At 41.1% G+C, this 26,483-nt stretch overlaps 2 protein-coding genes and 1 long non-coding RNA gene across 9 annotated transcripts in view; 1 reads left to right on the top strand and 2 right to left on the bottom strand.

Annotated features, from left to right (window-relative positions):
* The window catches only part of ano1b (anoctamin 1, calcium activated chloride channel b), an 89,511-nt gene that overhangs the window by 2,279 nt on the left and 60,749 nt on the right, over nucleotides 1-26,483 (top strand). For 4 of the 6 annotated variants that reach the window (XM_088379323.1, XM_088379324.1, XM_088379322.1 and 1 more), the window contains 3 exons: nucleotides 10,865-11,230; nucleotides 24,651-24,749; nucleotides 25,081-25,232. In XM_088379323.1, the coding sequence (XP_088235449.1) occupies nucleotides 10,865-11,230; nucleotides 24,651-24,749; nucleotides 25,081-25,232 (617 nt within the window). Of the gene's footprint in view, nucleotides 1-10,443; nucleotides 10,701-10,864; nucleotides 11,231-24,650; nucleotides 24,750-25,080; nucleotides 25,233-26,483 lie in introns of those variants that run through there. The other 2 variants (XM_088379326.1, XM_088379325.1) reach the window with 2 other exon arrangements.
* LOC148395965 (uncharacterized) lies at nucleotides 14,412-17,456 on the bottom strand. Of its 2 annotated transcripts, XR_015859136.1 has the most exons (5): nucleotides 17,207-17,456; nucleotides 15,658-15,692; nucleotides 15,370-15,560; nucleotides 15,094-15,161; nucleotides 14,412-14,990 (listed from the first exon to the last, which is right to left on the bottom strand). It is a non-coding gene; the product is annotated as an uncharacterized LOC148395965 (long non-coding RNA). The 2 variants fall into 2 exon arrangements; XR_015859135.1 differs by having other exon boundaries at nucleotides 14,412-15,161; nucleotides 17,207-17,447.
* LOC148395964 (uncharacterized) lies at nucleotides 18,313-19,591 on the bottom strand. The gene is made up of 3 exons (XM_088378379.1): nucleotides 19,559-19,591; nucleotides 18,985-19,253; nucleotides 18,313-18,858 (listed from the first exon to the last, which is right to left on the bottom strand). Exons 1-3 carry the CDS (start codon nucleotides 19,589-19,591, stop codon nucleotides 18,693-18,695), a joined length of 468 nt encoding a protein of 155 aa, XP_088234505.1. The 3' UTR covers nucleotides 18,313-18,692.

The following is a 26,483-nucleotide window of genomic DNA, read 5'->3' as shown; positions in this document are numbered from 1 at the left end:
CTCTGAATAAACTCCAGTGTTGTGCAGGCTTCCACCTGATACTCCAGGTTGAAAACATAGTAACAGGCAAAGAGAGTGGTCAAGGCAGTGGTGAAGTCAGCCAGGTGAGCAGCAGATGGGATGATGATGACCCTCCCCTCGATCGACAGCATCCACTTTTTCACAGTCAGGATTGTCTCTACTTAAAGTCAGACATTACAAAAATCATATTTCACAGCAATCCATTTTATAAATGATCTGCTTCAGGTGAATGACTGGAAAAACAGGTCAGGGAGCATACATATCTTCCAAGCAGTACATAAAACAGATAAAAGGAGCAGATATAGTAACTGAGTTGGTGAAAGATGAACAAAAAGTGACATGTATAGCAACCAATCTGAAATAGCAGCAATGACAAACGAGTTGGCTACTAGTGATGAGTGAGTACACCATTATCTGTATCTGTTCGATCAACTAAATTATCAATATCCGTACTCTGAATGGGGCTTAACCCGGAAGTGAGTGTGGTTCAACCCAGAAATAGACTGATCCTGCCCCACAAGTTGTCTTTTTTGCCAGAAATGTATACAAATTGATCAGAAGTTTCTATATGTATTGTTTATTAGAAAACTACCGGTGTATAAGTCGACCCCCTAAAATTCGACGGAAATTTACGATTTTATGATATATTCTTTGAATAAGTCGAGCTCAATTGTTGCATTATATTAAACTTCAAAATTCAATCAGAAATATGCGAAATTTATTGACGAAATGTGTTCAAATTCCGGGAGGCCGTGCGCATGCGCAGTGGCCGGAAATAGCTCCAGCCGAGCGGATCGGCTGTTTATAAGCACCGCGGAGGAGATCGCGGAGCCTCATTCGACTTCCAGCGGCCGGTGAGCTCGCGCACGCCGCCCGGCACCACCGGGAGGCCGGAAATAGCTTCAAGCCGAGCGGATCGGCATTTTATAAGCACCGCGGAGGAGATCGCGGAGCCTCATTCGACTTCCAGCGGCCAGCGCACTCGCGCACGCCGCCTGGCACCACCGGGAGGCCGTGCGCACGCGCCAAGTGGCCGGAAATAGCTCCCGCCGAGCGGATCGGCTCTTCATAAGCACCGGGAGGAGATCGCGGAGCCTCATTCGACTTCCAGCGGCCGGCGAGCTCGCGCACCCGCCCGGCACATCCGGGAGGCTGTGCGCACGCGCCAAGTGGCCGAAAATAGCTCCCGCCTAGCGGATCGGCTGTTTATAAGCACCGCGGAGGAGATCGCGGAGCCTCATTCAACTTCCAGCGGTCGGCGAGCTCGCCCACGCCGCCCGGCACATCCGGGAGGCCGTGCGCACGCGCCAAGTGGCCGAAAATAGCTCCCGCCGAGCGGAGTGGCACTTTATAAGCACCGCGGATGAAATCGCGGAGCCTCATTCGACTTCCAGCGGCTGGCGAGCTCGCGCACGCCGCCCGGCACATCCGGGAGGCCGTGCGCACGCGCCGAGTGGCCGAAAATAGCTCCCGCCGAGCGGATCGGCTGTTTATAAGCACCGCGGAGGAGATCGCGGAGCCTCATTCGACTTCCAGCGGCCGGTGAGCTCGCGCATGCCGCCCGGCACATCCGGGAGGCCGTGCGCACGCGCCAAGTGGCCGAAAATAGCTCCCGCCGAGCGGATCGGCACTTTATAAGCACCGCGGATGAAATCGCGGAGCCTCATTCGACTTCCAGCGGGCCGCGCACTCGCGCACGCCGCCCGGTTCAAATTTTCTAAGTGCAACGCACAATGAGATGCATGAGAAACGGCCTTGGTTACCATCACATTTGAAGCGATGAATACAAAGTTAAATTTTATGACTCGGTGTATAAGTCGAGGTCGATTTTTTTCGGTCGATTTTGGATCGAAAAAGGTCGACCAATACACCGGCAAATACGGTATTTACATAAAAGCCTCATATTTAGCTGTAGATAAACGTTTTTGATCACAAGAGTCAGAGAAGTATTTACAGAGAAAAATGTTCATAAACAGAACATGAATAAACTCTGGAAAATCAATGAACATATGTAGGATTATATAGGTATGAAGTAAAATGCATGAACTTGAGTTTTCGCACTCAACAGAGCTTTTTTTTTGTGTCTGTTTAGTGTTTCCGCAAGTTGTTTTATTTTTTTTCAAGCGGGGCAGGACAATGTCAAATGCAATGTTCATTATGTGGTCTGAGCGCAAGCGTGAGAGTATCAGTTTATGTGTGTGTGTTCAGGTTTTGAAGTCTGTGTGAGCCTTGTATTACAAGCTGGAAATCCTGACCAGTGAAGAAACAGTGAATGAAGCGAGACGAGCTGCATTCACTACTGTTTCCGAACTAGACTTTCTTTGCTTGTGGCCTCTATTTTCAAAGGATTCATTAACATTGTGTACAATGTGAAACTTCAAGTCAAAGTCAAAGTCAAAGTCAGCTTTATTGTCAATTTCTCCACATGGCAAAGACACACAAAGAAACCGAAATTTCGTTCCCCCCATCCCACGGTGACAAGACATGGCTCACAACAGACAAACAAGTAAACAAATATAACAAAAGCGTGCTGAATAAATAATGAATAAATAACACAACAAATAAATAAATAAATAAGAGGAGCAAAAAAAAAAGGAACAAGTGCGCGTACAGCAGACATTCCCGAAAATAGCGCAACAGTGCCGCACGCTACGCAGAAGGGGGTAGCGACTTCAGGGCCCTAACAGCCTGGAGAAAGAAGCTGTTGGCGAGTCTGGTGGTGCGGGAGCGCAGGCTCCTGTACCTCTTCCCAGAGGGCAGAAGGTCAAACAAAGAGTCAGCCGGGTGACTCACATCTCTGGCAATCGAGGTTGCCTTGCGGGCGAGATGGGAGGTGTAAATGTCCTTCAGGGAGGGGAGCGAAGCACCAATAATCTTACCAGCCGTATTCACTATGCGCTGCAGGGCCTTCAAGTTCTGTTCAGTGCAGTTACCACCCCAGACAGCGATGCAACTGGTGAGGATGCTCTCAATGGTGCCACGGTAGAATGTAGACAGGACTGTCTGAGGAGCACATGCACGCCTGAGCTTCCGCAGGAAGTACAGGCGGCGCTGAGCTTTCTTTGCCAGTGACGAGGTGTTTGCGGACCAGGAGAGGTCCTCACTGATGTGCACCTCCAGGAACTTGGTGCAGCTCACCCTCTCCACCACAGCACCGTCGATGATCAGCGGCAGGTGTGTTGTGTGACCCTTCCGGAAGTCAACAACGATTTCCTTGGTCTTATTGACGTTCAGCAGGAGGTTGTTGTCCCTGCACCACGTGGTCAGAAGGTCAACTTCCGACCTGTACCGAGTCTCGTCGCCCTTCGTGATGAGACCCACCAGAGTCGTGTCGTCAGCAAACTTCACTATGCGGTTATCGCTGTAGGTCGCAGTGCAGTCATGCGTCAGCAGGGTGAAGAACAATGGACTGAGCACGCAGCCCTGGGGGGCCCCCTTGCTCAGCGTGATGCTGGTGGAGATTTTGTCGCCAACACGCACCACCTGAGGCCTCTGACAGAGGAAGTCCAGTAGCCAGTTGCAGAGGGAGGTACTGAGGCCAAGCATGATGATTCTTGGAGTGATGGGGAGAGACAGCTGGGCCTCTGCATCTGCTGGAGTGGTTGTCACCTATGAATGCCAGTAAAGGGGAACGTTACTTGAAACAAACGAGATGGCATATTATCTCTAGGAAAAAAGAAATTATTTTTTAAATTTGTTGACAAGGAAACAATGTGCCATATTTTTTGTTTTTCTGATGGTTTGTGCACATTTACACCCCTTGAAAATAGAAAATAACAACGTGCCAGGCTATATCAGTTTTCTCTTAATTCAAATATTGTGCACACAGTGGAGAAGAAACTACACTCAAGATGCTCTACAAAATTATTCAGATGGAACCATTGTGGGATAGATGTGGGTTATAGTGTCAGGTGAGGTATATAAATGAATGAAAAGGAAAAAGTGCTTAATCAACAATAACGTAAATGTGCCCTCTAACAATATACCTGGCCTAAAACCCACTGTATCAAACGATTAACAAACTTAAACTACAAACGCCTAGGAAGACAGGATTTAGTACTTGAACCCAAGTACAAGATGCCATTGAAGGCTCACCAAACTGCAATAAAGTTGGGGGGGTAAAATGTTTTCGTAATTAAGGCGCTTACATCAGCAAGGAGAAAAAGTGAATCTTCTTGCTCTTTGAAGTGTGCCAACATCACAAGCATCGCTGATAGGCCATCAGTTCCTTCTTGGTCCTCCTTTCGAGCTTCCTTCAGGACAGCTCTTACTTCCTTCCCCCACCTTGTAATCTGACTTCTGAAGAAATCCAGAAGTCTTTTACCTTTTTTCTCCAAGTCTTCATTCAGTCGTGTGCATATGTCAACATTGGTGAGAGTGGTGAAATGTGATAATAAGAACTTATGTGAAAAGAGAAATGGCCACTCTTTACCCACATTCAGAATATTTGGGGGAGGGTTTGCGTTGATACATTCCCGCTCTTTGGCATAAGTGATTGCCATTAGGTCTTCGACTCTTCCTCTCTCACTGCCCTTGAGTCCCTCTTGGCTGAATATATCCAACATCTCAAGCTTCTTTTCTTCTAATGATGCTGATGTTTCCCCATCTGGATAGTTCTCTGGCTGCCAACGAACACACCCATAACTGTCGACTCTTAAGCATGTAACTACTGTTGGCTGGTCATCATCACCATCCTTATCATCTCTCTGGGTGCGTTTGGGCTTCCTCAGACGGGAAAGAGTGTTGCCACGATTTAAATATTCTACTCTGGTCTTGAGCTGATTTAAAACACTGAAATACCCACATACAATTAGCTCCCCCTCTTCATTTTTGTCTAAAAAACTATTTGGATATTTTTGAGTTATAGCTTTTGCCACTACCACACACTCTCTGCGAGTAGGGTTCAATGAATGCTCTCTCATTGCATCAACGGTGACTCTTATCAAGTGTCGGCGGTCCTCCACAGCTGGCCTCTCACCAGCATCTACTGCTCTTCTAAGAGTCGGCCTCACTTTGTTCCATGGCACCTCAAAACTGTCCCCCCATGCAGAGATGGGACTGGTGGGTGATATGGGGCATGTGCTGGAAGAGCCAACTGGCCGTGGCTCAGGCGATGAAGGGCTTAGCTGGGGGTCGGCGGGACCTGCATTACACACATGAGTGAAAGCGCACAAATGTTTGTGACCAGTTTAATACCATCCATCCATCCATCCATCCATCCATCCATCCATCCATCCATCCATCCATCCATCCATCCATCCATCCATCCATCCATCCATCCATCCATCCATCCATTTTCTGAACCGCTTAGTCTCCACGGGGGTCGCGGGCGTGCTGGAGCCTATCCCAGCCGTCATCGGGCAGTAGGCGGGGGACACCCTGAACTGGTTGCCAGCCAATCGCAGGGCACACAGAGACAGACAACCAATTGCACTCACACTCACACCTAGGGACAATTTGGAGTCTTCAATTGGCCTAACAAGCATGTTTTTGGAATGTGGGAGGAAACCGGAGTGCCCGGAGAAAACCCACGCGGGCCCGGGGAGAACATGCAAACTCCACACAGGGAGGGCCGGAGGTGGAATCGAACCCGCACCCTCCTAACTGTGAGGCGGACTTGCTAACCAGTGCGCCACCGAGCCGCCAGTTTAATACCACAAAATAATATCCTTCAAATTTTGTATATAACCCCATATTAACATATACAAGTCTGCAAGTACCGTAATTTCCGGACTATAAGTCGTGGTTTTTCTCATAGTTTGGGTGGGGGGGCGACTTATACTCCGGAGCGACTTATATATAATTTTTTCAATTTTTGGGGCATTTTATGGCTGGTGCGACTTATACTCTGGAGCGATTTATAGTCCAAAAATTACGGTATTTATTTTGATTATTGAATAATCCATCAATCACTACCTGGAAGAGATTTAAATTCTCTGACATTAAAGTCACAAATTAATGAGCAAAAAACAAACAAAATTGCAGGAAAACTGTTTAATATGCTCTGACATTATGAATGAACTGCAGATCATCTGGTACTTCAACACCTACTTTGGTCACCAACTCATTGACCAAAGTTTCAAGTTTCACTTCATCTAGCTGTGGTAGTGCTGTCTGTATTGCCTTCTTAATGGAGTCCATTACTCATTCTTCTGAAACACAGAATGATGCAGAACAACAAGATTAAGACCAAATCGTTTATATACAGAAAGAGGGTAATAATCTGCAAGCGTGTCCACAGTCAAACACTGATACTGTGCTTCAGAGTTGCTTTGTAAGCAATACACACCAAGATCCACAACTGGTACAGATTGATAATGCTCGACAACAAAATATATGTTTGACTCCTTTATCAGTATCAACAGTATTTTCCCAAATAGACACCCTGTGTCATTTTGGTCCACTACAACAGTTAAGCCTCTTTTGTACAGAGTGCCTTTGAAAGTGACAGAGGGTGTTTCAATTGTGTGTTCCGGGCAGAGACCCGTAAGACTGACAGCTTTCTGAATGCCTATCTGGTACAGTTGGTCATCAAATCTACTTGGTTGGCCCATTTGCAGAGTTGGTGGAAATAAGCTACCAGTATGTAAATATGCTTGTAGCAACTGGTGTCTTTCTGCTAAGGTACTGCAGAGATTTTTAAAGTTATGCAGTTTTCTTGCACATTGCTTGAAATACGAGTGCTTGCTTTCAAAGCGCAATGTCTACAACCTAATGAGGGGACCAAACCGAAGAATGAGTTCTGGGTAATGGACAAGATAGTGGTGCTTGGCCTTTAGTGTATTTTCTGGGAATGTGGCAGTTCTAAGATGGATGTATTCCTCAATGAGAATCTTAAGATATGCCACTTGGTTGGTATGGATCTTGGGTGCACAAATCAAATCCACAATTTCTCTGAGCTTTAAGCATAACTGCCACACCTCATCATCAAGTGGATTTTTGATTCTGTCTCCAACCAGAATAGGAAGGAGACGTAAGAGGCACCAGTTTTGAGCAGCATGCCCTCCCAACTTCTCTCCATCAGATTTTACCTCACATGGTTTGTTATTTGAATCACTGCCTAGGTATGTGAACTGAGATATAGTCTGATTCAGTTGACCATAGGTGAAGTGTTTTCCCACATTCACCAAGTGTTTATTCCATTGGTCATTTCCTGGTTTGAGGCTACCTGTGCCACACTCTTTTTGTAACTCTCAATGGTTCTTTTAGGACCAGATTTGGTGGGATCTGTGTGGAAAGATTCTCTATCTATGACACAGTACCGGCAAAAATGTGTGCTTTTACTGAAGTTTTCAGTAAACCCACCAATACTGTGTGACCCCAGATTATCTCCAGTAATGGCAATCACAGAGCCTTTTATCTTCTCCCCATCACCATAATCAATTCCACTTTCCTCGATTTGTTTTAAGTCACTGACTAAAGTGGAGAATACTTTTTCTTGTCCGAAAAATTTTAAATCCTCCTCTCTGCACAACATAAGTTGCATTGGATCAATGGAAGACCGGTTGTGTGGCGCAATCTCTGCAAGTGTCAAGTACATAGCCAATATTTTGTGTTTTTTTCTGCCTGAGCCCAGCGGGTTCACAACTTCAAACGAATCCTGATACAAGATGATCGACAATGAAGATGGTGATTCTTGAGAAAGTATATTATCTTTAACGTTTCTACCATCTCTCACGTCTTCAAGAACATCAGGAGTAGTTCCTGTGTCAGCTTTAGCTTGCTCTTTAACAGAGCTTTGACTGATGAGTGATTTGATTGTATCCTTGATGGGCACATACTGATAGAACCTCTCTTTGCCTTTAGCATCAATGCCTAAGTAAGTCTTTGCTGGCTCAACATACTTAAATCTGCTCTTAAAGAAGGTTTTACGAAGTTGATCTGTTCTAAACACTCCTTCATTGCACATTTTCAGAAGGTTATCTTTTGAGAGATCATCAAGGAGCCTCTTAATATCACTTTCAGACACATTCAGCTTTGTTAATTCTTCATGCATCCTAGACAAAAGATAAGTCAAACCAGTGTTGTGGACCTCTTGTATTTCCTCTATTATGGTCTGAATTGTACTGGCTGGTAGCAGCATTTTAGCCTGCATTCGGAGATAAAACATGGCCAGATTGTTCATAAAATCATGTGTGTCCACTTCATCATGTGTGTCATCATCAACGATTGTCTCAAAAGTTTGACCAAGTTCACAGTCTGATGGCGTATTCATGCAGGCACTAGTAATGTTAGTAGCACTGGTAGAAGTATGGCCACTACATGGAGAACTAGAGGTCTTTTTGTGCTTCCGGCTCAAGTGTGAGGAAAAGGATGAGCGGACATGAAAATACCTTGAACAGTTAGTAAAGGGGCATGACACTTTGATATGCCAATGAAGATGTTCACATAAGGTTGAAAAATTTGCTGACATAAAGCTACAACCTTCAACAGTGCAAGCCAAGTCAACTCCATCAATTTGCCTTTCAAGTCCTGGTTTAGCTGTCTTCTTGTGAGAGCGGTACATGTGAGCTTGAAGGGCGCCACGTGTGTGACAAGTGGCAAAGCATTCTGCTACCCCACATGGAAATCTGAAGTTAGCTAAATGTCTGTGAATCCTCAAATGACGAACAAATGCAGGCTTGATTGAAGCTGTGGTGAAATTACAGTACTTGCATGAGTAATTCATTTTGATGTATTACTATTTTATTTTATTACTTATAGTGAAAGTGCTGGTAGGCTTACTTATCGAGTGTCTGGACGTCGCGAAGTGTGCTTGGTGTGCCGCCGCCAGGACGAAAACCCACACGAGGCAGAAGGTGGAGAAAAAAAACAGGCAGTAAAATACTCTTGTTGAGATCGCGATTTGTCCCGTTTAGTTTGACGTGATTGACAAACCGAAGCAAAACTGCTGAAATCTCTTGATCCTCATTAGATAAATTCAGGTCAGCCCATATCAGCCCATGTCTACGGAAGATGATTAGGGTCAGTTAAGAAAAAAAACAAAAGGGGTGACAGGATTCTGACTTTTTTTTCTCTTCCGTACATGTCCGCCAGTGAAAAAGAAAAGAGAAAAGAACTTAATGTTGATAATAAAAAAATGCCATGGTGAGTCATTGAGTTAAAAGTCATAATGATTATATGATAATTATATGATAATCATTGATTTTATTATGAGATATATTATATATAATATATATCTGTATACATATATGTATATACATATCAGACAAATAATTTTAATATAAATATAAATATCAACTTTCAATGTTCATTCATCAACGACATTGACAATAAAATTACAGTAGTTTACTTTTCTATTTACAGTACTAAACAGGCTATTGTGATTTTTTTACAGTAATGCTTCGACTACTGTGTTTTTCACTATACTACTTATCCTACTGTAATTTTGTCATGTTTACGAGGTTTAACTGTAAAAATTACAGCATTCAACTGTAATAATCATACACAGTACGGTTACTGTGTTTAATACAGTAAGTAACTGTAGATTTCACAGCCATTTTTAACTGTGGACATTGACAATAAAATTACAGTAGTTTACTTTTCTGTTTACAGTACTATACTGGCTATTGTGATTTATTTACAGTAATGCTTCGAGTACTGTGTTTCTCACTGTAATACTTATCCTACTGTGATTTTGTCATGTTTACGAGGTGTAACTGTAACAATTACAGCATTCTACTGTAATAATCATACACAGTACGGTTACTGTGTTTAATACAGTAAGTAACTGTAGATTTCACAGCCATTTTTAACAGTGTTATTTGTACAACTTATAGCAGGTTTAGGGTTTAATATTTCATATTTGATGGTGGTGACAAGCGGTATAGAAAAAGGACGGGGTTGGGCGGGCGGACGGACGTAAGTTTGAATATTAAGTTTGAATATTAAAATAATAAAAGGTTTGCAATATTTCAGTTGATTTGTAATGACTCCAGAATGTATGACATTTTTGTTTTTTTAATTGCATTTCAGAAAATAAAGAACTTTATCACAATATTCTAATTTTCTGAGACAGTCCCGTATGTGTGTGTGTGTGTGTGTATATATGTATATATATATATATATCCATCCATTTTCCGAACCGCTTAGTCCCCACGGGGGTCGCGGGCGTGCTGGAGCCTATCCCAGCCGTCATCGGGAGACACCCTGAACTGGTTGCCAGCCAATCGCGGGGCACACAGAGACAGACAACCAATCGCACTCACACTCACACCTAGGGACAATTTGGAGTCTTCAATCGGCCTACCAAGCATGTTTTCCTCCGCGACCGCATGCCGACGTCATTGCACAAGTTTAAATGTGACTGATTTGACAGCACGTCGAATGTCCCTTTTAAATTGTTTTTCTCCATAAACTATGATACAATTACACTCGTCACTCCGCTACAATATCCTCACACAAATACGTTAGCGGGGCGTGCACTTGAACAAGACGATCGCGATAACATGACGTGCGCAACATGTGATGTGCAACGGCATCGAGTCGCATCCATGGAGCGTCAATTGACGCACCCCGCTGTTCGAGGTAGATCAGAACAGTCGCTGTTCTAGTGTTAAAAACACCAGTGAGATGCAGGTATTGCATACTACATAAGGAAAATATACATTGTCGCCCATTTCAGTGCCCCTTGGCGATCGGCCAAAAAGTGTGCCTGGGCGATAATTAGAATGAATACGGTGTGTGTGTGAGTGTGCATATATATATATATATATATATATATATATATATATATATATATATATATATATATATATATATATATATATATATATATATATATATAAAATCAACTGTAACCATCTTTCTCACTGTCTGCCTGTCTTTTTGTAAATGTTGTTAGCTGCTGAAGACTCTAACCCCAGAGGAAAATGCCCATTGTCAACGCGGTCTCTACTTTCAAGATGGTCAGCGGCATGTGGACTATGTTCTCACCTATGCCTTGAAGAAATCGTCGACGGGACGTTCTATTCGATACTCAACACATTTGCTGACAGAAAATGCTGTTGCACGCAGCCTGCGACGGAGCCATCTTCCACCCTCTGCTGAAAAAGGTTCATTATCTTCACAAACCTCAACACTATCCAATGTTGATCTACACTCCCTAGGAGAGACGTTTAGTGGCCAAGAGGATCAAAAAAACTTCAGAAGGGAGGAGTTTGAAGGGAAACTTCGAGATATGGGCCTGGAACTGGAGATTGATGAAGACGTAAGTTTTATTCAGTTTATTGATAGTAATTATGAATGTAATTTAAGGATTCAAAAGGCACTGAGTTTATGATGTTTGTAGAGTTGCATGCATATCAGCTAACCCTAACCCTAATCCTGTGAGCATTTTAACGTTTAATAGACGTCTAAAAATGGTCTAAATGTGTACCGTAATTGCCGGACGATTAGCCGCACCGGATTATAAGGCGCACCAGCTAAAATTCAGGGATATTTCAGTTTTTTTCTTACATAAGCCGCACCGGTCTATAAGCCGCACGTGCACACAAGTTTTTTACAAAGAAAGACAGTATATAGAAAGCCTTAACGTTTTAATAACATACTTGAACATGTCTTTCTAAACATTGCCTGTGACGCAGCAGTAGTACCGCAGCAACGCGGAAGTGTGGACGCGAGTTATTAGCAAAGAAAGACTGGACACAGAAAGTTTTTTTAAAGCTTTAATAACATACCTTAACATTTTTTTCCAAACACTGCCTGTGACGCGGCAGTAATTCCGCAGCAACACGGAAGTAACACAGCAAATTCACTGAGACATGCCGGTAACACAGCAGCAACACGGTAGCACAGCACTAACAGGGCTGGTTGAAAAAAACTTACCAGTAAAAGTAAAAAAAAAGAGCCGTCTTCATCACCCTCCTGTGCACTGAAACCATCGAAGTCTTCCTCCTTAGTGTCCGATTGGAATAGCGTTAGATATCTTTCGCCTCACACTTTCTCAGTCTCTCTTTCGTCGTCGCTTTTATGCATTTCTTCGAGTATGAAAGGGGTCTGTTCATGCTAATCTTATTCATGCACGAAGCGCTAAATTACATTAAACTAGCGAGCGACACGTATAGCTTAAAAGCGGCATCATATGCATTTCTTTTGTCCCCCATGATGGCGGTTTGTGTATAAAGGCTTCCTTTCAGTAATGTCCGTCTTGATCGCGCTCTGTGTGATGCGGGAAATGTAAACACAAACTAGCACGTCTTCTTCGGCGCATTATCTCTTCTTCGCCTGTCTCGCTCTTGCTTCCTGCTAGAGCGCCCCCTGGAGGCCGGAGGCCGTAAAAATCCATAAGTACGCCGTGCCGCCGTTTAAGGTTCAAAGTAACCTTCTGAATAAAATGCATTAAAAGTTCACATTCATTACAACTTGTTTTTGGTGAGCAAAATGTCAGAAGAATTGAATTTAAATGCTGATTGATTGGGTTTTAATACAATGCAGATGGTCCAAACAGCGCCACTGCTTTGTGCAATCTCTGAGTGACATGGCAGAGTAAGAGAAAGGGTTTAGAGCACAGGTGTCAAACTCAAGGCCCGGGGGCCAGATACGGCCCGCCACATCATTCTATGTGGCCCGCGAAGACAAATTGTGCATCAAATTCATGTGTCATTACTAGAATTGCAAATTGTCTTCACTTTTAATAATATCTTTTTTTTTAAATATTTGACCAGTTTATACTCGTCTGATTTGAAAACGAGTTATTTGTCCGTTTGTTTTGTAGCTTTTACTGTATATAATAGTGTTAAGAGTAAAAGTGATCAAGTCATCACAAAAAGTACGAAAAAAATCGTATATAAGCCGCACCTGACTATAAACCGCAGGGTCCAAAATTTTGGAAAAAAGTCGCGGCTTATAGTCCGGAAATTACGGTAATAAGAATAGACGTCTATACTATAGACTATAGTGCTATACTATAGTCTATACTATAGACGTCTATGGCATAGACGTCTATTAGACGTCTATATGTGAAAGTTTTTAAGACGTCTACGGGATAGACGTCAACTAGACGTCTATATGTGAAAGTTTTTTTTAGACATTTATTGCGTAGATGTTCGAATGATGGCTAATAGCTATTGGCGCGATTAGCGCTAATCGCGCTAATAGCTAGTGATCATTTGAACATCTAGACGTCTATTCAACATTGAGGTTCTCTTCGATACATTTAACCTGTGATCCTTACTTTTGTGTAGTTCCAGGATGTTGTGAAAATGCATTTGATTAGTGATGGGCCAGGGTGTGAAAATTTACATCGTTTTTTTTTTAAATACAAAAATAGGTTTCAGTAACAGTCATACTTATGTTAGCTGCAGATTTAAGTACACCTTTTGATGCTACAATTAACCAAAACGATAATTGAACCTAAATAAAAATATTTTTCCAAACATTATCCAACCATCACAAATCTAAACGTGCAATGTTTTTAAATCATGTTTAAAAATGTAAAAATATACATACAATATTAATACATGAGGGCTATTTAATAGAACAAAACTACTAAGTTACAATATATAAATATATACATATATTATGTAGGACATATCAAATAAACAAAACAACCAGCTTGGCGAAACACAAGGGGGAAACAATATAAACATCACTCTTGTGGGGTTTTGATAGCCCCCTTTGCTACTCAGCGCTGGAGCCCGTTTTAATTTTAAAGCCATTGTGCTCCTTGTTTCATCATCCGTGGCCTCTGTGCGTGTCGCCAATAGCTTCTACAAAGATGAACATCAGGCACCACTCATTGTAGACCTTGGGATTACAGTGGAGCCTCGGTTTTCGACCACAATCCGTTCCAGAAGGCTATTCGAGAAGTGAATCGTTCGAATTCCGAATCATGTTTCCCATTACAAATAATTGAAAATAATTTAATCGCCTTTTTAAAGTATTTTTTCATTTGCGCATTTTTGTCCGATCGCGCAACTGCAGCGCACCGCCGAACGTGCAACCGTAGCGCGTCGCCGACCGCGCAACTGCACCCCGCTGGTCGCATTATTGTGACAAAGCCGTCGCTGAAACTTAGAAAATATTTCTAAAGTCCTGATGTATTTTCCAAAATTTAAGTGGACCTAAGTGCGCAGGGAACTTAATTTTGTACGATCGCGCAACTGCAGCGCACCGCCGAAGGCGCAACTGCACCGCGCTGGTCGCATTATTGTGACAGAGCCGTCTCTGAAATTTAGAAAATATTTTTTAAGTCCTGAGGTACTTTCCAAAATTTAAGTGGACCTCAGTGCGCAGGGAGCTTAATTTTGTCCGATTGCGCAACTGCAGCGCACCGCCGAACGCGCAACCGTAGCGCGTCGCCGACCACGCAACTATATCGCGTTGGTCGCATTATCGTGACGGAGACGTCGCTGAAATTCAGAAAATATTTTTAATGTCCTGATGTACTTTCCAAAATTTAAGTGGACCTCAGTGCGCAGGGAGCTTAATTTGGTCCGGTCGCACAGCCACAGCGCGCCGGGCGCTCACTGTCACATAGGTTTAAGAGCGTCTTTGTCTTTTAGGATGGCTTTACTGCTCCCACTTGCTTCCTTTGGAGGCATGATTAGAGTTGATGCAAACCTCAGAGTAACGAGAATGTAATAACAAACGGAGTCAGTTGGCATGCGGGTCCTCTCGGCTCATCTCGCGAGGTTCGACAACCGAAATTTCGTCCGACCTCCGAAGCAAAAAAATCTCTAATTTTTTGTTCGACTACCTATTTGTTCGAGAACCGAGACGTTCGAAAACCGAGGCTCCACTGTACTCTGTATAAGAAATATGAATATGGGGTAATATAAGTAAAATAGTTTTTCCTTGATGCATCTCATGTCAGTCGCACATTTCGAACATGAAGCAATCACACAGGAACGAGCAGACAGGTTTATTTTTTTATTTACCAGCGCTATCAGCGCAGTCTTCCTGAGGGCCCTCTGCACGAGTCACACGAGCACACATATTGAACGTTGTCATTGTCATTTGTGTAGGGTCTACACCAGAAAAGAAATGTCAACACTGTGCGCAGCCATCACATAGTAAGCCTTCACTGTTGTCCTTTTTTAATCTACAGCACAGATGTCAAACTAAAAATACCTGTCCATGGTCTTGGAAACATGCAGGTCTTCAAATCAGCCCCTCCCAACGGAAGACTGCTTTGCGATCTGTATATAAGGCATTATGAACAGTGTCTCAGAAAAGTGGAAGTAAGAGTAGACAACATTGAATTGAGGACTTTATTTCTTGTAAATCAAGCAAAAAATAACCTAAAAGTCAGTTACTTTGACAGTACAATTAAACCAAACAGAACCCTACAGGTTCCATTTGTAAGCTATCAAGAGTGAGGGGGAGACATCCAAAATTTTGACTAACCAATTGTAAGCTTAATCATTCTGTCATTCAGTCTTGCATCCTGTTTGTCATTTATTTCCTTGGACATCATGTCAAAGGTCTCCAGATCAGTCATGGGTACCGTCCACTCTCCGTGTCACATTCTGAACGAGAGTTGAGGCTCCTCAGCCCAGGGATTGCCAGAAGGGGCTCCACGATGACCTTCAGAAACTCTGAGAATAAAGAGAAATATAAATAAAATACTCACTTAAATTACTGCAGCTATGACTTCTTTTTAAATGACTAATGCCTACAAAAAAGACCTCTTACTTTTCCCTGTCATGGGCGTTTCACTCACTTCCTAGCTGTTGAAAAATGAAGCAAATGTTAGCTGCAAGATTCAAATGAACCATTGTCCAATGATGAACTTTGCCCTGTTTGAAAAAAAAAAATGATGGCATTCTGTCTGTACCTTTGAATGTGGTCCAAATTAATTTGGCTGTTGTACATATCCAATCACGTAAAATAGTACCGTATTTTTCGGACTATAAGTCGCGGGTTTTTTCATTGTTTGGGGGGGGGGGCGCATACATATAGGACAAAGGATTCGATCACGGGATTTAATGACTTGGAGTGACGGAAATTGTTTGATGAAATTGTTTTTTATAATTATATGGGCCTGTGGAACATTTTGAAGTGCAACCGCCGTCAGCGGCGCGCACCCGGCATTGTTGGCATAAAGGACGATCGATGGATTTAATGATTTGGAGTGACACAGATGGTTTGATAATATTATTGCTTATATAATAGTTATTTGATATGTAATTTATATATCGTCATATGGGCCTGTGGAATAATTTGACGTGCAACCGCGGTCAGCGGCGCGGCGCGCATGCGGCATTGTTGACATAAAAGATGATCGATCGATTTAATGAGTTGGAGTGACACAGATGGTTTGATAATAATATTGCTTATATGATAGTTTTTTGATATATAATTTATATATCGTTATATAGGCCTGTGGAATAATTTAAAGTGCAACTGCCATCAACGGCGGGCACCCGGCATTGTTGACATAAAGGACGATTGATGGATTTAATGATTTGTTTAAAGTGACACAGATGGTTTGATAATATTATTGCTTATATAATAGTTATTTGATATATAATTTATATATAGTTATATGGACCTGTGGAATAATTTGAAGTGCAACCGCCGTCAGCGACGCACACTTGGCATTGTTGACATAAAGGACGATCGATGGATTTAATGATTTGAAGTGACACAGATGGTATGATAAAGGTGTTATTTATGTTATAGTTATTTGAATAACTGTCAATGTTACGTCAGGCTCGTTCTCAGCTCTTCGTTTGTGTTTGTCACGTTAGCATACCGTATGGTTTAGCCTGTTGTTGCTCGTTCATGTCTGTTCTTGGTGTTGGATTTTGTCGGAAAAATTTCCTCCAAAATGCGACTTATACTCCGGAGCGACTTATATGTTTTTTTTTTAACTTTATTGTGCATTTTATGGTTAATGCGACGTGTATTCTGGAGCGACTTTTAGTCCGAAAAATTGCTTGTTCTATTTGCACAAGTTGTTATCCAAATGATGAAAATGTACAGGGTAAGCCCTGTTTTTTTTTGCACTTTGACATCCGCCCTGGTTTCCGGAGTGTGAAAGTTAAGGCATTGACATGTCATAAATGCAAGTTCCATATTGAAGTTTGCAATTACGACATACGCTTTTTGCATATACTCGACAGTAGCTAAGCATACATAAGTATATTCAAACCACCAATAACAAATACATTTCCAAAGATAATGCAAGGCAGTTGTGATTACTTCTACAATCAAGAATAAATCAAAAATCAATCTGTACCTTGTGGAGTCCGGTCAGTTTTTAATTGATGCTCCTCTTTTCTCCAGGCTTGGAGTCTGATAAAGAGGGAAAGGGAAAAAGATGTCTGATTTGACAATTCACCCATTACCCACTGTTAATCACATGACACAACACAATCTTAACTTTTGAAGTGATTTGCCTTAGAGTTCCAAGCCCTGTTGAACGCAAAACAAAGTTAGCTGCACATTTTAATGACATCAGAAGATAAAAACCTACATCTTCACATGCCACTCCTTGAGCCGAATCTGGAGTCACAAATCACAACATGGGTAAAAAGGGAAATTACATCTTTGCCATGCCATCAGAAAATCTCAATTTTGTGATCTATACTTTGTTTGATCTTGCTTTTGTTTTATAATTTGCCATGGCGATTTTTGAAAGCGAGCTGCTGACATCTGCAAAAGCAATGCCATTATTTACATTAGTTTTGAATTCACATATGAATTATAAATGCATAAGTCAAAAATAACATTTCCTTTTTAAATGTAGGCAGTTATATGCCTTATATGTACAGTTATAAACTTTCAAAAATATTTTATTCACTTGAGACTTTTTTTATTTGAAGTGTATGTAAAGGCACCTTTAACATGCTCTAAAAAGCACTCAGAATGTTCGATTATATTCACCTGTATCCAAATAATATTATAGAATTTGAAATAAAATTGCATTCGTGAGCCAAACGCAGTCAATTTGTGTGTATTTCTCGATCTTCCCCGCCCCTGTCATGAACCGCTCCATTCTGCATCACGTGGTACCGTGACGTAGATGATAGGACTCCCCCCCCCCCCCATTGTTTACCGATTGATAGCGCGAAGAACCACACATTTTCATGGTGTTTTGTCTCCAATACGTCACACATAAGCTTCATTTCGTTTGATTGGTGTTTAAACGTCTGTTCCACGATGGTGAAGGTTTGTGTTGTCAAATTTTGGAGCAATACGCACAAAACCCACAGTTTACATCGTTTCCCAGCAACGGAATCTATACGACAACAATGGGTTTGTTTTGTCCAAACAAAACGAGCCGATTTTAAGACCCCGCGGCCAAAATTCCCATATCTAATAATTAACAATTTAATTACCGAAATTATCTCTAAGTCCTCAGTCTAAAATTTTTGTTGATCACTAAAATTATTTTTCTGAAATTGAAGAATTTGTTTGTCACTTTTCCAAGAATTGCCCCTAAAGTGTCCATATCAACTGCAAATTTCAGCATTTAATCCATTTCACTCCTGTATTCTGTATGTAACAACCAAACATCATGGTGTTTATGGTATTTTTTTTTTACCTGTCATGATTCATAAATCAGAGGCATTTACAAGGCACTTTTGAATGAGACACAATAATTGAACACTGACCTGTGGCAAAACCATGAAAGTGTGTTTACTGTCAAAATATCATTTTACATTATAGTAATTTTTCTGGTCATGATATTACAATATAAAAGAGTCATTCATGAAAATCAGTCAAAGCGTTGGCCACTTGAAACCAGTGTAATGCTGTCCATCAGGGTTAGGGAAGCTGCCCCCTATCTTTCTCACACAGCAAGAGGGCAACGGTATTCTGTGGTGGTGACCAACAACTCCCCAACACCAACGGACCAATTGTCTGTATGCTGTGTGTCTGTATTTTCTGAAAGTACACAAATGTATTTATGAATTCAGGTTTTATTTCTTTGCTCGAGTAAATAATCAAAAAGTTGAATCTCTAGATCTAGGTTTATTTTTAGGAGTAAAGCTATACTAATATTACACCTACTCGTGCGGTGGAAAATCCATAGCCTGATGATACTGTAGCCTGTATTGTAGATAGGCAACTTCCAGCACCCAGTGGTCTAGACAATTGGCCTGGAAACTTGGGTGGTCAGTGATGCAGCTTAGTGGGGCCTTATCTGGTTCCAGCTCAGAGTATTGGCTGATCTTTCTGGTCATCTTTTCAAATTGTTGACAACATGAAGACTCCACAGCAGATGTCATCACAACACATTGTGTACACGAACACCTAGCAAAGTACAATTTAAAATGACACTTTCGAAGTACCCAAAGTTAAACTTACAAAAGAAAAACCATAACAAATAAAACTTACACAAGAAGAGCCATAACGTGGCACTTGACAGCTGTCAGTGTCAAATGCAAAATGTAAACAAGGACCATGTGAAAATTAGGTCAATGCAATCTCCGGTTAGAATATCTTATTTTTTTCCATTTTGCGCGTATGTAGGTATTAACAAGTAGAATAGTTTTAAATTATTCACAATTATTTAGGCAGTTAATTATGGGATATTTTGTTACGAACCAGTCAGTATATCCAAGCCGATCCTTATTTTCCTGACCATGGCCCTGCCCACGACCACGATGATCACCATTTTCGGTTTGATTTTCTCCCGCTGGGGTACTTCTCACCTGTTCAAATTGATACCCTTGTACCCCAGGACAGAAATCATACTCTTCATTTTCATCTGAAGGTGAAGAATCATCTGAGGGAGATTCGTCAGACAACATCGCTTCCGCTGCTGTATCCGCCATTGGGTTTACATGGGCTAAGTAACTCGGCAACGCTCGGCGTCCTATAATCTACATCACAGTCACTTCGGCAATTTCCGGGATGAACTTCAACAATCACATACAAACCGTTGATTTTTCATCAATTACTCCTCAATTTGCAATTTTATTCAAAAATTAACAACAGTTTCTGAAAATATAAGTCCATCTTTATCAAATACATTTTGGGACCCCATAGTGTCTTTACATGCCCTTTAAGAAAACCACTACATTGTACATCGACATGAAACAAACTTTTCGGAATTTGAAGCAAATTCACTTAAGCTACCATCAACGTTTAGTGAGCATTAACGTTTGTGTCAGCTCTTCTCTTCACAAAGCAACTAGTCACGTAGCAAAAACGAAGGACTAGCAGGCAAGCTACAACTTAAGTCCAAGCTTGAAATCGATTGATAATGAAATGGACAAACTTTGGAGGACAAAACCACAGCTCTTACTGAAAAACCTCGAAGACTCTAGAGTAGATTTGCAATGTGATATTCTGGCCATGTATAACTAATGTTCTCATGCTCGACCCAATTCTGTAGCACTTAAATACAAACCGGATTCGGTTGAAGTTGGGAAATCCTGTAAAATGTAAATAAAAACAAAATACAATGATTTGAAAATCCTTTTCAACCTATATTCAACAGACAACATATTTAATGCTCAAACTTATACAGTTTATTTTATTTTTTAAATAATAATTAACTTAGAATTTCATGGCTGCAACACGTGCAGTAGAAGTTGGGAAAGGGCATGTTTACCACTTTGGTACATCACCTTTCCTTTTAATAACACTCAATAAACGTTTTGGACGAGAGGAGACTAATTCTTTTAGCTTCTATTGTGGAATTCTTTCCCATTCTTGCTTGATGAACCGCTTCAGTTGTTCAACAGTCCGGGGTGTTCCCTGTCGTATTTTACGCTTCATAATGCGCCACACATTTTCAATGGGAGACAGGTCTGGACTGCAAGCGGGCCAGGGGAGAACCTGGACTCTTTTACTTCGAAGCCACGCTGTCGTAATACATGCAGGATGTGGCTTGGCATTATCTTGCTGAAATAAGCAGCGGCGTCCATGAAAAAGATGTCGTTTGGATGGCAGCATATGTTGCTCCAAAATCTGTATGTACTTTTCAGCATTTATGTTGCCTTCACAGAAATGTAAGTCACCCATGCCATGGGAACTAATCCACCCCCATACCATCACAGATGCTGGCTTTTGAACTTTGCGTTGATAACAGTCCGGATGGTCCGCTTCCTCTTTGGTCCGGAGGACACGACGTCCAGTGTTTCCAAAAACAATTTGAAAAGTGGACTCATCAGACCACAAAACACTTTTTCCATTGTTCATCAGTCCATTTTACATGAGCTCGGGCCCAGAGAACCTGGCGGCATTTCTGGATGTTGTTCATAAACGGCTTTTGCTTTGCATGATATAGTTTTAACCCACACTTACTGATGTAGTGACGAACTGTATTTACTGACAGTGGTTTTCTGAAGTTTTCCTGAGCCCATTTGGTGATATCCTTTACACACTCATGTCGGTTTTTAAGGCAGTGCCGTCTGAGGGATCAAAGGTCACGGTCATTCAGTCTTGGTTTCCGGCTGTGGCGCTTACGTTCAGTGATTTCACCAGATTTTCTGAACCTTTTGATGATATCATGGACCGTAGATGTTCAAATCCCTAAATTCCTTGCAATTTTGCTTTGAGAAATGTTCTTAAACTGTTCAACTATTTTGTCACGCAGTTGTGGACAAAGTGGTGAACCTCGCCCCATCCTTGCTTGCGAATGACTGAGCATGTTTGATGAGGCTCCTTTTATACCCAATCATGATACCCACCTGTTCCTAATTAGCCTGATCACATGTGGGATGTTCCAAATAGATGTTTGATTAGCTTTTCTCAGCTTTCTCAGTATTTTTTGCCACCTTTCCCAACTTCTACTGGACGTGTGCAGCCATGAAATTTTAAGTTAATTATTATTTGGCAAAAAACAATTAAATTTATCAGTTTGAACATTAAATATGTTGTCTTTGTAGTGTATTCAATTGAATATGGGTTGAGAAGGATTTTCAAATCATTGTATTTTGTTTTTATTTACATTTTACACAATTTCCCAACTTCAACCAAATCCGGTTTGGTGAAAAGGCACATTGTCATTCTAATTTGGTTGACCTGAAGGAACAGAAACCATAATCCTAGGTTCATGTGTGCGAGATGAATGACTCAAAACCGTTTGTGCATGAACATGCATCTGTAACACCATGCAAAGAGAGAACAGAATAATACTCTCTTGGGAAAGCTCTGGAAACTTATGCATACAAACAGGAAACTGTGTGAATAAAGTTCCCACACTGTGACAGAGTTACACTCAAAGGGCTTAAAAACAACCCAAAATATTTTTGCATTACATACTGCACATAAATATATAGTATATTTTTGGATGTGGTTTAGACTGGTTTTAATTGCCTAACGTGCAACTGGCGCCCTGCGGGCCATATACGGTCCCACCCACACTCAGAGTAGCCCTTCAATAGATTTATGAACACGACTGCAAAATTTCCTGTACCATTTTAATTTTTAGCTGTGTTACAACCATTAGTGTGAATTGTTGTTCGTCTCTATTTGCCCTGGGATTGGCTGGCAACCAGTTCAGGTTCTCCGCCTACTGCTGATAACTCCTGGGATAGTCTCCAACATGCCCGCAACCCCCGTGGGGACAAGCAGTACAGATAATAGATGGATGCAAATTTAAAAAAAAAATCTTATCCTACAGTTGGAAAAAACAATATTACCAACATAACTCAGTTGCTGTCTTTAAACTCCCATGAATAGGAATTTGTAACAATCTGACGTGTATCAGCCTTTGCTGCCCGCTTTATTTGCTAACTAAACCAGACACAGTCGATAAATATTCAGCAATGACCACTTATCTAGCCATCTCCAGGTTGACATGGGAGTTGGCAGCCTCGTAAAAGTTGTTCCGACATTCTTTAATCTGCTGCCATACCTTGTATTGCTGTCATATAGTGTTTTCATGACACAACATAATTGTCAACACGACACCATCCCGAAATTTTAACTAATAGCTAATTAAAAATGGTAAAAAATGGAAATTTATTATGCTATCATAGATTAAATTTGTATAGTACAGCGGCAGATTAACAGCATTAGCGGCTAGCAGCTAGCTGCTCGCTGGTTGACCATTTGCCAGATGGCTTGCGATTGCCAGTGGAATATTTTTCAAAGGGAGTTCTATCGATCCACACATAGACATATACTAATCAAAGGGAGTTCCATTCATCCATCCATTATCTGAACCACTTCTCACGAAGGTTGCAGGCATGCTGATGCCTATCCAACGGACTTTGGGCTGTAGGCAAGGGACACGCTGAAGTGGTTGCCTGCCAATTGCAGGGCACAGAAAGATGAACAACCCTTAGCACTCACACCTACAAGTAATTTGATTGCTCAATCGGCCTACCATGCATGTTTTTGGGATGTGGGAGGAGCTTGTGGAAACCCAAGCAAGCACGGGGAGAACATGCAAACTCCACACAGGAAGGCCAGAGCCGGAATCAAACCCAATAGACAAAATTTAATCTGCATGGTTAGCTTTGATGCTGACAGCCTGACACAGATGCAGTTCTGACTGATCCATGTTTAACAAACCAAGCTTACTTAAATACAGCGGAAAAAAAGTCCTACTTTCGTTTCAACATCACTTCCAGTCTGAGGCTGAAGAAAATTTTATTAAACATCAAACACAGCATCGGTATTTTGTGACCATACCATTCACACATTTCATGTCATTTCCACACAATCTGCAGTCAAACACATTTCTTTAACAGACAAGCTATACCCCCAACTAAATTATCGGTGGTTTTGTCTTATTTACGAATGTTAACACACAACTTCCCACAAAAGTAAAAACAATATTCCAAACCTTAGATACAGTATAAAAACCTCTGCTTCTGCAATTATATCAGTTCAAAGGCCATATATCTCAGGTGATAAAAACAAAAAAACAAAAGAAAAACTGAATAATTGACACACTGCCAATAAATTAAATTGGGCCAATCACAGCTGATTCCAGTGTGGCTTAGACTCAGTGGCTACGTAAGAGGAGGACTTTGAGGAGTGAATTTTTTTGGGGGAAACATAAACAGCAAAAGACAAACACTGTAATGTCTGGATGAGGAATAGGAAGAGCAAGGGGCGCATGGAGAAAAGCAGGCCCAGTGAGAGAAGCAGGAGCAGTGAGAGGTCCAGTAAGAGGAGCAGGCCCAAAGAGAGGGCAAGGTAGAGGTGTAAGAATGTGCAGTGGTGGCATTGCAAGAGCTAGAAGAACAGTTGTCAGTGATGAAATTCGTACCAATATCATTGACAAGACCTTTCACTAAGAGAGGCTGTACTACTGTACCTTCAGTAGTAAATAGTAAAGGAAAAAAAACAGATTTTCTTTTGATCGGAATGCTTGATTGCAAGCAAATACCTGCATGTAAATCTGAAACAAAGAAGTCTATGCAGTTTTTATAGTCTCAACAATAACTAGTATTTTGAAACTTGGTGTACTTTCGTTGACAGCATGTAGTTTGTGAAGTGAAAACAAGTGTCATTGTTTGACAGAATAATTCCATTTTGAGTCAGATTTCTAGTGTTTTGGTAAAGTTAATATGTGATGAGAAAGATATGTTCTATTTTGAAATAAAGAGTTAGCATATATTCAACAAAATGTGTTTTTGAGAATAAAATTATCCATATAACCAATTGTGTTTTGTAGGTGTGAGTCTGTGCTAAGAGTTTAGAAAATTTATACAAAGTATGGCTAAGCTCTTGTTAAAATATTAGTATTGTTTGTGTCTTGTTCACCACAGTCCAAGATTCCAGGCGTGGGCTTTGTGAAAATTCATGCTCCATGGAATGTTCTCTGTCGAGAAGCAGAGTTCATGAAGCTAAAGATGCCCACCAAAAGGGTAAGGATTATTCACAATTTCCATTGAAGTTGTGATTACTATATATATATATATATATATATATATATATATATATATATATATATATATATATATATATATACACACAGATAGTGGTGATGTGTACTTGTCAAAGAGAAAAACAGATGACATTTTTGCACTAATTAGTTAGTTTTAGAAACACAAAATATAGTTTTACTTTATCATCTTGCTCTGAACAGGGTCACCATGGTACGTGCGTGCGTGCGTGCGTGCGTGCGTGTGTGTGTGTGTGCGTGTGTGTGTGTAAAAGCACATGCCCATGCAGATTTACAAATTGATTTTTTTGTAGGTATATGAAGTTAAGAAGTCAAGTGGTGTGATAGAGAAGCTTAATTTACTCATCAGTAAAGTTCTTGAGCCTCTTCATCCTCATGTTGAGGAGCCTCAGCCAAAGAACATCAAACACCTGTCACACACCTTTTCCAGGGAAAAGCAACACCTGTAAGTACAAATTTTTGTTTACACTAAACTCTTTCAGCTTTATATGTTTATGGAGAAAGAACAATAAAATAAATTTGTGGTCAATGCATCTGCTCCTCTGTATTCTTTGTTTAGGTTGCATTATTTAAAAGATGCTCTATTTTAGGTCGAATTGCTTGCAGATCAAACTGTGACACTTTGCATTTCCAAACCTAAAATGAGACCACTGGTCATATTGGAGAACCAGGAACTCCCGCTTCCAGGAACTCAAAATTCCTGGGCTGTTTGGTCTGAAAAGGGGCTAATAACTACAAAGACACCAGATTGCCTCCTGTTCAGTGGTTGTCAACCTTTATGTGTCATACTTGTGATTGAGAAAAGGAGAAGAGAAGAAGAGAATACCTCATCCCCCAAAGCTGCAATGTGTTTTTAAAAGTCTAGGATGGTGGTAACTATTGCTCACTATTTCACTAGGAAGGTATAAAATGTCCACTAGTACCACTAGTTGGGCTCTTCCCAACCTTACTAGCTGACTCGTGAGGTTCAAAATGTTAACTAGTTAACTAGTAAATATTATCAAGATATCTACTAGTTTACTATTTGGTAGCATTTTAGCGTCACTTGTTAATTAGTTAAAAACATTTTTTTTCTAGTGAACTAGTTCAGTCCATAGCGAGTCACTAATAACACAGATTTTTATTGAACTAGTGAACAAGTGGAATTCATTTTTGATCACTAGTTTCATTGAGTTTCTGTGCAACTAGAGACAAAGCGCGTAACTCGCGTGGCTCAATGTCCAACAATGCTGACAAACACCAAACTAGTGAAGAACACTAATGTCTGATATCAACGATATGGGATAAATGCTTGAATGGATTGCCATTCTGCAAAGCATCATATCCTACATATCCTACATTATATCCTACAATCAGTCTATCAGTCTAGTCCTTAACCATAACTGGCCCATGAGTGCTATACCCTCCGTGGCTTTGATGTTTGAGGAACACATATGAAATTTCCTGTTCAGCATATTTGAGTGAGTGTACATTTTATTTAATTGTTGGTAATTGTCCTTGTTATAAAAACAAAACATCTGAAATACAATAGCCAACATATCGCATCATTACATGCATCAAGGAACTTGTTGCACAAACAAAAAATAAAAAGTGATTGAAGTGATGAAGCAAAAGTAATTTCCGATCATCTGTGGACCATGAATTTGCGTTTCTTTTCTTGGCATCGTATTGTCATATTGAGTACCGTATTTTCCGC

The sequence above is a fragment of the Syngnathus floridae genome, chromosome 6, assembly GCF_059516105.1.
Source record: "Syngnathus floridae isolate MCC-2025c chromosome 6, RoL_Sflo_1.0, whole genome shotgun sequence".
In the NCBI taxonomy this organism is placed as follows: Eukaryota; Metazoa; Chordata; class Actinopteri; order Syngnathiformes; family Syngnathidae; genus Syngnathus; species Syngnathus floridae.
Note: the sequence above shows the minus strand (reverse complement) of the source record. Positions and strands in the feature narration are given on the sequence as shown.